This window comes from Paramisgurnus dabryanus, chromosome 13 (assembly GCF_030506205.2).
Source record: "Paramisgurnus dabryanus chromosome 13, PD_genome_1.1, whole genome shotgun sequence".
NCBI lineage: Eukaryota > Metazoa > Chordata > Actinopteri > Cypriniformes > Cobitidae > Paramisgurnus > Paramisgurnus dabryanus.
The window spans coordinates 21,117,845-21,129,406 of NC_133349.1; the positions used below are offsets into that span (position 1 = coordinate 21,117,845).

An 11,562-nucleotide genomic window follows, 5' to 3' on the forward strand; every position below is an offset into this window, starting at 1 on the left:
TCTGGGTTTTTTTAGTGTACTGTCACTTTAAGTGTGGGCAACGGATCCAGTATATTGTTACGCATTTTATTTCTCAACTGCTTATTATATTCATTTAAAGTGTAAAAGACTGTGTACTACTATAATTACGGCATTATGAGATAATTTTGTGTTAAAATGTCCGTTGAAGTGCACGAAAACATGAACTCAGTTGTCATTCTCAGTGCGCACTGTCTTTTTCTTGTACTGGAGTGCTGTCTGAAGCCTTGAGAAGCGGATTGGACTCGAGCTTTAGATGAGCGCGCAACAAAACTTATCAAACAACGCGTGAGTAAAGTGTGTTGGGATCTGTTTCGCGTTGTTTTGTGCAATCGGGACAGTAACTGTTGTATCGCTGCTAACAACACGCGTTAATTTTAACACATTTGTAATAATTATCTTACCAGTGATGCACGAAGAAATTCCTTATGTTGCAGTAAATTAGGTAACTATGTAACAAAATAACGTAGGCAAAGCCGCCTATTAGAACAGGGTCTGGTGCGCATGCGTACCTGCGTATCAGTTATGTGCACCGCTGTATATAAGGAGCTTACATAACAAACTGTATTGTCGTTATTACCCTGTTCCGTTTTTGGTCGTTTCTCATCCCAAAGGCTACAGCCTCCGGAGGTCGCATTTCTAGGCTGCATACGTCATCAAGACTATCTTATTTCAGAAAATTAACCATTTTAAAGTTGACTGTTATTCTTAATTGTTGTAATATGCTTATGACTGGCGAATGTAATGCCCAGTTAACTCAAATAAACCAGGCTTGATGACGTATGCAGCCTTCATATGCGACCTCCGGAGGCTGGAGCCTTCCGATTGAGAAACGGCCCATCTACATGCACCAAGGTCCCCTTAGCGCCACCATGTTTGTACAGTAGCCCTTAATCGACAAATCAACGTTTTGTCACTACGTTGTCTCAGACGATGACATTTGTCCAAATTGTCCTGTGGGGGCTGGCTAGCTACCATAGCTTCTTATCCGTTTTTAAAGGGAGGGGTGAGCTGCAGACTGAGCTGTTTGTTGCAATTCACAAACTCACCACTAGATGCCACCAAAATCTACACAGTGACACTTTACAGTTGAACTGTATATTCTGCTGTTTTGCAAATTTTCATAAAACAGGCAGTTTTCATTAATTTCATAGAGATGTAAATTTGTACGTTTCCATTCATTTTCAGAAGGAAATGAATTGCATTGTTGCATGCCGATATGTTATTGTGGTATGACTGATTTCAGCTGTAACCACCAACAAATATGGCTGATCACTTTACATGTTGCTCCCTCCCAGAGTGGATGGTTTAGTATTCACACAGTGTTATTTGCATATCCAGATGTGTAAGCATACAAAATAACACATTTTACGTGCTATTTACAGATAATTTTACAATTTGCAATTCTTGCAAAGTCTTGGCCCAACTTTCGAATCTATTATGTTTCCTGTCGATGCCCTGATACGATCTCTTCCAAGGAACCTTTATAGCCTCTCATTTCACTTTTACCTCCTGCACGCCCCTCTATTTGATTTACAGTCATCTAATACTATTTAAGCTGCTGTCTCGTTTATCAGCTGCTCTCTTACCAGATAAACAGTCCTCCCTCTCTCTCCTTTCTGTCTTTGCAACTGTAACTCCTGCTTACTTAATATCATTAACAGGTGTTTGTCCAAAATAGCACTGTTGCCCATGCACACACACAAACGTTCACGGATCAGCTGACATACACTTTACTTTTCCGCATGCATGCAAAACTCAAACCAGCATAAACTTGTTGGTATTTTATAAAAGCCCAAATATTCATGCTGGCACCATCTTCAACCTCTAACAGTAGTTAAGCTATTGTCAACTGGATTGCATGAAACCTATTCCTATTTACCCACCTTGTACAGTCACTTACCCTCTTTTTTTTTCTCCCTCTCTCTCTATCTCTCTCCGTATGTCCCTCCCTCTTCTCCTCTCAGAACTGAGTTTTATGTATCTAGTCATCAGATCTGCACCCACACAGAACAGGTCAGGATTCGATTGCTCTTATTGTTAATAACATTTGTTGGCATTTCATTGCACTTGCTGCATACACGCATACTGTTAGAGTTTTAATCAAATCTGTGTGATGTGACAGAAGTCTTTTATATAATATAATTGTTTTTGTATTACATTTGAACTATGCTATAAAGTTTAATATTTATGTATTTTCCTGTGCTTGCACGACAGCTAGTTGGTGGTACCTTTTTTATAGGCATTTAATAATTTTGTGAGAACTACCACTTCTTGTAATCCACATTTTCATAAGAATTTGGAATGCACAAGTATATCTGTGCATATTACAACTATAAATATATAGCCTCTAGTAAATGTGTAATAAAGTAATGGGACTAATATACACAATTATTTGTTGAATTTATTAATTATTGAATATGGATTTCATGCGGCCCTAGAGTCAAGTTAAGTTTATTTCTCAGTGTCTGGCAGTCTGCTCACTGTGTCTGCGTGTAATCTAGTGTGACATTTATGCGTTGTGTTTGGTGAATCTAACAAACAAACTCAATACTGAGTGTGTGGAGCTGAAGCAAAGGGATAACTGATACTTGTTTAAACACCATAATTGATTTCTTCCATTCTTGCTGCCAAAATGGCATCCAATATATTTTCGTGTCTGCCATCTTGGCTGCGATTTAAGTTGCTAGGTTTTTGTATGTGTCCAGCAAGCGATTTTGTGTTTAAAAGACGTCTAATAGCTATACCAACACAGCCTAGACGTCTAGGCTAAAAGAATTTGGGCTGGCGGTGACAATGTTATAGATGTGTAACCATAGCAAAGAATTAATGAAATTAAATAAATAAATAGATGTAACCAGACACCTTGTAATCACTGTTGACTTTGCTGATATGATAAAATATCATACATATTGCAAGTATTTAGGTAACCAAATTCAAGTTTATTTTAGCTAGAAGTGGGTTACTCATAGTCGGATTAAATCAGGTCTATAGTTAATTTAGATGTTGAATTGATGGCTATTGCTTGCTGGATGTTTGTTGGTCACATAAGGACTCTTATCACATTGTCTCAGTATTGCAATTAATTCGATTTTCCCTGTTGAACAGCCAATACTATTTATGTAACTTCTTATTGCAGTGTAACTTTGTGTTTAAGAAATTCGCCAAAGTTAATTTTAGCCAATGTGCATTTCAAGTTCAAGTTTTGACACTCTGTTGTATCTTTGTTGCTGTAATGTATACACCACATAAAATGGCCCCAAAATACTTTTTACTGTGTAGTTTGATATATTAGGACAACAAGAATTTGTGATTAGTTTATTTGTTTAACCAACAATAAGAAAAAACTCTAAAGAGTAAAACAGTGATAATTACACTGTTAAAAGTGCAGTCGCCTTAATAGAGACGTATATTAATAGCCAGCTGAAAATTTTATGTTAATATTACCATGATGGCATACTTGTGAGTGTATCACGCTACATATTGTATCACGCTATTTGGCTATGCACCAAATGGTTTGCTTTCCACTGGCCCTGTGTGGGTATTTGGCTTCATTGAGCCCTGTCAAATAGTACTGCCTTCCTGTACTACTACAATGATAATAGCTTAAGACCTTCTCCCTGTATTCCTGTCACACACGTATTAACACCTAAAGCAAACAACCTTGTGTCTCACGTGTTGGTTTGTTCATTTCACGTTAAACTCTTCCCAATCCCTCATCTTTTTTTAGAATACCACAACACACACCTTGAATCCCACCATCCATAGATCTAATACCGTACACGTAATGCTCGGGTATTTATGAGGCCTTAAAATGGCACGGATCAAACAGGCATGTGTCAGTGTGATCTGACAATTCTCATACAACGTGACCTAATCATAACTCATATTAACCCTCTCTGAAAGCTTAACATCAGTATATTCAACACAAGGAAATATAATACGCCCTCTACTCGGTATTGTAGCTTTTCCTGCTATTGCTATTTATACCTGGGGAAATTATTATATAAAACAAAGGAATTCAGTAAATCTATATAGTACAGTAGGAATATGCCTTATGGCACATGCAGTTTCAATATCTCACTATACTAAGAAGTTTGCATGTAACCGTGTCTGTGAAAAACCCAGCTTAAGTCATTGTTTTATGATTTACTGTTTTCTTTTTTTGTGAAAATATAACCTTAATAACCTAAAGTTTGAAGTAAAATCAAACTTTGATACTCTAAATCTCATACACTGTAAAAAAAGATTTGTTACTTCAACTTAAAAAATAGTAGTTAACCTAAAAAAAATTTGTATCAACTAATATTTTTAAGTTATGTATTTTAAGTTAATAAGTTTTACAGTGCAATTAGATTATAAAAATTTGGCCTGGATTTCACAGACTGGGGCAAATCTTTATCATAAAAATTCTTTGTGTTTTTGTGTATTGCCATTTGAATTCTTCTTTTTCTCTATTTCTCTATAGGGTAACTAAAAGAAGAATTCATCTTTTTACTGCTGTATGAGACCTCAGTCCAGTTTTAACATCCCTTGTTTCTCAACAACTGTTTGTAAAAAACCTATTATTCTTATCTAGTTCATTGTCAAAGTCTTTAATGATCCTAACAATTGTATTATATTTTGTAGTCTTTATATTACAAAATATTTTGTAATTAATTCGTCTTAAAAATGACCCTCTGTCTTTTGAATTTCTTGAAAGCTGGATCCTTTTAACATCACAGAACATTTACTTTATCATCATCTCTCGTCCTTTCCCTGAGCTTTCTATTGCTATACATCTGTGTGTTCTGTTTATTGTCTCACCGCCCCGCCAAGTCCAGCTTTAATTTTTTATTATAGTCATCTTGTTCTTTTGGGAGTTTTCCCACTTATCTCCAAGCATCGGCTATGTGGTCCAACCTTTTCTTGCAGCAAGAAGACGAAGGCAGAGGAATGGCTGCATTAGGTGGACTTGGAGTTAAGGTCGCGCGACCGGGTAAAAGAACGAGACAACATCGGCTGAGTGACAGCTCGGAGGGCAAGATCAAGTTGTCATTTTTGGTCGCAGTCATAGGTGTTACTCTGACGATACTGGGTATGGGCACAGAGTTCTGGGTGGAGCTATCCCAACCAAAACACTTCAGGAACAACCAGACATGTGAGATGGCACATTACGGCCTTTGGAAATCATGCGTGCGCACACTATGGGTGTCAGATATCGACCCGGAGAGAGAGTCCTGTGGACCGGTAGAACTGCATGGAGGTGAGAGACCTCATTCTTTCACATACTTACTACTTGTGCTTAGAATACTATACTATCCTACTTCTCTTGTATGTATGCTAAATATAGTATGTAAATTATACACAGTCACTATGTTGCACTCAAATATTTTATGTATTATCAATTTGGATTTACAAGTCATTTCAACTTAAATTTTAAGTCTGCACTGTAAAAAAATCAAAAGTTGCATCAATTAAAGTGAAATTTGAAGTTGAATAAACTTAGGGTTTTATAAATGTAATCATTTTTTAAGTTAATCCAAATTTTCACTTTTTATAGCATAGTGATGAATTGCTGAAACTTATAGGGGCAGTTTCCTGGACAGGGTTTAGATTAATTCAGGACTAGACAGTGGTTATATTAGGACATTTAAGTAGTTTTAAACTTGCCTAAAAAAACAATACTGGTGCACTGTAAAAAAATATTTGCTACCTTAATTTTTTGTAATCCTCCTTAACTCAGATTACAAGTCATTTTTACTTACTATTATTTACATTTCATGACTGGCAAGAAATCAAGACTGAATAGCTTATATTATTAAAATGCATATATTGAATGTAATATAAACTATTCTAGATTGAGGTCTATAGGGTTGTCTGGATTTGCAACCTTTTTGATAAGGAAAACATTTTAGGAATTAAAAAAATATGGATAGGATAAGATCTGAATTATCTTAACTTATAATTTGATTTGGTCAATCATAACATTACTGTTTATCCTTGAGATATGTGTGGGCCTTCATGATATTGTGCTACAATGGTTTTGATCATATTTATCTAATAGGTGGTATAATATTTACTTAAGGCATCACAGTTCCTCAAACATTCCTCTCGGTTGTGGCATTCCTCAGGGATTAATTCTTGGACCTGTGTTGTTTTGCACTGGCCTCTTTTTTAGATAAACATGGTGTCTCCTATCAATCACTTGCTGACGACACTAAAATATACCCTTTATTTCACCATGACAATGAAAACTTTTTACAGACACTATTTGAGTGTGTAAATGAACTTAAATTATATGGCTGGCCAATAATTTTTTTATCTCAATGAAAACAAAACCAAAATCATATTGTTTGCCCCAAGGAAAACTGGTTATCTTGCCCCATACTGAACCCAGTTTGCCTGGAATTTAGGCTTTTTTTGATAGTAGCTTTAAGTTTGACAAACAGATAAGTGCTGTTGTTACGTCTTGTTTTTATCATCTCCGTCTTCTTACCAAAGTTAAACACTTTTTATCCATCTGCAAATTCGAAATGATGATTCATGCCTTCATAACATCTCACCTGGATTACTGTTATTTATTTTATTTTGGAGTCTCTCAATCTGCCATTTCTCATGTTCAGTTAGGCCAAAATGCTGCCGCTAGGCTCCTCAAAGGGACGTTGAGGGCAATTATGACCACAGTACGCCCATTTTAAAGTTTTACTGTTTGTTTACAAAGCCCTTAACTTAAATGCCCCCAATATTTAACTGATCTTTCAAGAATTCGTACAGTATTTTACGAGTTTGCTAATTTGTATGAATTCATGGGGAGTTAATCGTGCAAAAACATATGATTCTCATGAAAAAACAACAACGAAACCCAACCACTAACTCCGCACCTAACCCTAACGTCACAGGGGTCAAGGAAAATCGTACAAAAACGTACAAAGTGGTCGTATGAATTAATACGAATTAGCCAACTCGTAAAATATGTACGAATTGTCGTGAGATAGTTTAGAAGATTCTGTAATCTAGGGTTACTCACTGTTCCCAGACTCAAAAACCGAAGGGATCGTGCGTTCGCCATCACTGTCCCGAAACTATGGAACATCCTTCCCCCTGATATCAGGGCTCCACCGTCTATTTCTGTTTTTAAAACGTTCTTATTCTCTAAGGCTTTTAACATTCCCTGATCTTGTGATTGCTTTTTATTTTTATTATGCTACTACAGTATGTACTGCACTTTGGTCTGCTTCTGCGGTTTTAAAATGTGCTTTATAAATAAACATTGATTGATTGATTGATTGATTGATTTACAGCAACTCATTACCAGTCAAGATAAAAAAGTTGAAATAACTTGTAAATCCAAGTTGATTATACTTAAATTTAAGTGCACATTTTTACAGTGTAGCTTTGTGTATATAAGCATTTGCCAAAACATGTTGTATTCAATAGAGCGCACTTTACCAGGTGCTGTATCCCATAATGCAATGCACTTGTTATTTATTCAGACTGCCAAGACTTTTAACACAACCAATTTTCAAGATAATAAATAGACATCACATGCTAAATGAAACAGTCATCGTGATAAGGTCATGTGACAACACTGCAGCATACCATACTGTCTGAAACATTTATCATATCCTACTGTGTTCTGTTTTGCATACTGAATATAATGACTCATCCTCCTGATTTAGTATGTTTGCATTGCTCATGGGAAACTGGAGAATGAAATAATGGGATAGAAATACAAATAATTTGAAAGAATAAGGACAATAAGATTTACAAATCAAACTGAATTTGCTGTGCTGTTCTTACACACACATGCAGTACACTGATATTATTACTGACTTCAGGAGATGCAGTAAGCTGTTCATATTCTGGTCTGGGATATTCATCTTACCTCTCATATAACAACATGTATGAACACATGCACAGCCCCTGAGACAAGAAGTTATTTTGTAAACACCCTATGTGTTTCATTATTTGCTTGGACCTATAACAGAATCTTACACAACACCACAGCTGAGAATTCACATGAGCAATTTTCCCTACAATTTCCCAGATAAGGCGACAATTTGATTATAAATCGAAAAGGCAACCAGTGGAGTCTGCGTTGAGTATTTCAATGATATAAACTACTATTTTAGTACGCTATATAGCTGGCAACATGTCACCCTGCTTTTATGCGCAGCTTCTTTATGATGGATTTTTAAGAGCTCTGTTCAATATTACATTACCCACTTTAGCCCAATCATATCTAGTGTTCATTGATGTTCTGTTTTTTTAGTGCATCTTATATGTCTAATTAATTTGATAAATTGATTTCATTAGTAGTTTTATATTTGTTCTTGTGTTCAGAAACAAGACAGAGCACGAGAGTCTTGATGCCAGATTTTTAAGACCCACTGAAATCCATTTGTTTGATTGATATCATTTCCATGGAAAGAGCGGGGCAATAAATGGCTCCCGCTATAGTTACACTGGCCCGTAGCATTTATCTCGTAGCCTGAAATTTGATTATAAGTGCAGAATGATGTCATAACAATCATTGGTCAGTATTAGTGGAAGTGAGAGACTTTCATTTTCTAAATGTGAATTTTTGTCATTGTTTTGGAGCACAGTAGTTTATAGACATCGCCAAGGCTAACATATTTATACTAAAATACTTTTTTATTTTGTGGGGACTTTAATAGAAAATTTTTACATTTTACTGGGCAGGTGGCATGTGTAAAAAATAATGGTGTGGAAAAATATGCAACAAAGTGAGATTTTCCCTGTTTTGCCCTTTATTTTCTCTCTCTCTCTCTCTCTCTCTCTCTCTCTCGAATATGTGAGAGAGCTGCTCTTACTTATTAGTGCATTAATACACAATGGTCCTCACAGGGCTTTACAGCAGTGAGCTCAAGTCCCTTTCTCTTTTTCTTTGACTAATCTCTCATTTGTTTTTGTTCTATTGTCCCTCAGAATCAAACTGCACATACTTTAAATTCTACACTTCAGGGGAAAATGGTGTTATATTTAAGAAAACGACAGATAAAGGTATGTTTTTTACATAGACTGTACCCCTCTGTCTCTATCTCTCCTCCTTTCCTGTCCTGATAAGCAAACATTATCATATCTCACATTCCTAATCAATAGCAGTGCAATACAAATCATTTATTATACAAAAGTTGTGCATGGCCATGCAATAAAATGTTTTTGCTATACTTTTATATTTTGCTTTAAAATTAGTCTGTTTTGAGCCCTGTTTGCCAGAATTAAACAAAACATGACTGAATAGTTTACTCTTTTTCACTTACAGGTCTGCATATTGCAGCTGCAATGTTGGCTTTGTTCAGTTTGTTTCTGATGATCATGGGCTCTGTGTGTATCACCATGTCACTCAGTAAAAGTGTGCTCTTCTTCTTGAAACCTGCAACCGTCTGCTTCGTCCTCTCAGGTAAAACTCAATCTGAAACTCCATCTTACTGCCATAAACACCATAACAGAGTCTTACACTACTGAAAAACATGTAGTAACACCGTTCACATGACGTTACAACGAGTTTTGCTGTAAGTTCTTAACTGTGTTTTAGATATTAACGTGGGATCAGAGGTTTCTTATCAGAGAAAAAAATGCTTAATAGTTGGGATTGCTTACAGGCTATATGTTCCCTGTAAAAGAAATGTTGCTGTATAGGTAGGTAATTTACACTAGATTTGGGTAAATGTTTAAGTTCATATTGAATTCTTCAAACACTTTCCCTTTTGATTGCAGACTTTGCAAATTTGAGCTAAGTGTGTGACATTGACTTTGTTAACATGCATCCTCATAATGTGATTATAATGGGATTTTGACAATATTGCGATTATACTTTAACTCATGTAAACACAATACTTTAATAAAAATAATGTGATAAAGCTCACAGCAGCGCATAAAACGTCACATTGTCAATATCTGTCTTCATCACGACACAGAATAATGAAATACGTCCATAAGAACGTGTTTGTCATTTAACGTACAGCAAATTAAAAAAACATATTTGTTCTCTGCATTAGGCTATGTGTAAGTAATCAGCAAATAAAAACTGCATGTAAATGAGAGTAAAGAGGTTAGCTCCACTCATGTAAATGTCTTGCTGTGATTAAGTCCTTACTCTGATTATTGGATATAATTGCATTATTGGTGTACATATAAACATAGTCAATGTTGCACTATAAAAAAAGTTGGATAGAAAAATTACTTTAATTGTTTATAGCAAAAAATTGAACTTTTCTCAACTTTAATTTGTACCTAAAGTGAAACTAAAGTGACAGGTTTTACCAGTAATTTTTTAAGTGGTCCAACTTTTCACTTTTTACAGTATGGGATCTCTTCTGATGGAGACATTTGTGAGATTTCTTAAAGGCGGAGTCCACGATGTTTGAAAAACGGTTTGGAAAAGGAGACGGGCCGACTACCAAAACACACTTATAGCCAATCAAATCAAATCAAATGCCGGGTTGCGTATGTGTGGGGCGGGTCTATCAACAGAAGGTCCAGATTTTATTGGGGTAGGGGCGTGTTTGTTTAGGTGATTTCAAATATCAACATTGGCTTTCAAACATCATGGACTCCGCCTTTAAGGGCCGGTTCACATTTTGCATCTCTTGCATGTGCAAAGATTTATTCTAAATGTAGACCCGCGCAAGCACGCTTAAAAAGAGAGTGACGGCACTGTAGCCAGTTGAAAATACTTCAACTTTTCAGAATGCCACGTCAGAAAGCATGTTGGCATTTTTTTGCGAGGTATTAGACGTGAAATGTGAACCGGCCCTAAGAGGAATGGAGATGCTTTCTTATTTCTTCTTGTTTGATGTTTTTGGGGCCTTGTTAAAACAACAAAGATTTTTCAAGGGTGCACTGGACTTTCAAGGTCCCGTTTTTCCTGTGTTTTTGAAGATGTGATTGTGTTAAAGGTTAGTTTAACATGTGTTCATGTTTCCTGTGTGAAGGTGTTTTTACAAAATTGACTTATCTGTACACGTTGTTTTCACTGTCCTAAAAACGGGCTGATGTCTTCCTTGTTCTATGAAGTCCCTCCTTCAGAAATACGTAACAAGTTCTGATTGTGTAGTTTGTTTAGTGTGTTGTGATTCGACAGCAGTTGAGCTTAGCAAGCCGTTTGAGCTTAAATGACGACTGACACATTCCTGTGGGCGGAGTTTAGTCAAAAACTCTTATTTTGACGTCATTCAACCGGGAAGAGGAGGGCTGTAGTCCAAATGGGCCGTTCGCTATAGGCTTTAAAGGGGAATTGTGTTAAAGAAAATATATCGCCTGGCAGTGAACTTTGAGCTTTATCATTTTACAGGTATTATTTATGCTCTAACAGCAACATTACACACTAAAGTAAAAAAAAATGGGATCAGGAAAAATGGGACCTTTAACATTTAATCACTGTAAAACATGTCTGTAAAAATTTAAGTATTAATTACAGCTGTTTAATAAAATAATAAAATAAAATAACAGCCTCATGCAAAGCATTCTGGGAACCAGAAATCTTCATCAACCTTTTACTGTTTTTTCCTTAAGATTTTGGTTCATGCTTTGCATGAG

The 11,562-nt window shown here is 35.9% G+C and overlaps 1 protein-coding gene across 9 annotated transcripts in view; it reads left to right on the plus strand.

Moving 5' to 3' along the window:
• cacng6b (calcium channel, voltage-dependent, gamma subunit 6b) overlaps nucleotides 1-11,562 on the plus strand; it is a 14,701-nt gene continuing 3,139 nt past the window's right edge. The window contains exons 1-6 of one of the 9 annotated variants that reach the window (XM_065261202.2): nucleotides 1-306; nucleotides 1,986-2,034; nucleotides 4,487-4,520; nucleotides 4,933-5,263; nucleotides 8,950-9,024; nucleotides 9,287-9,424. In XM_065261202.2, the coding sequence (XP_065117274.1) occupies nucleotides 1,997-2,034; nucleotides 4,487-4,520; nucleotides 4,933-5,263; nucleotides 8,950-9,024; nucleotides 9,287-9,424 (616 nt within the window). In that variant the 5' untranslated portion in view covers nucleotides 1-306; nucleotides 1,986-1,996. Of the gene's footprint in view, nucleotides 307-1,985; nucleotides 2,035-4,486; nucleotides 5,264-8,949; nucleotides 9,025-9,286; nucleotides 9,425-11,562 lie in introns of those variants that run through there. The other 8 variants (XM_065261205.2, XM_065261201.2, XM_065261204.2 and 5 more) reach the window with 8 other exon arrangements.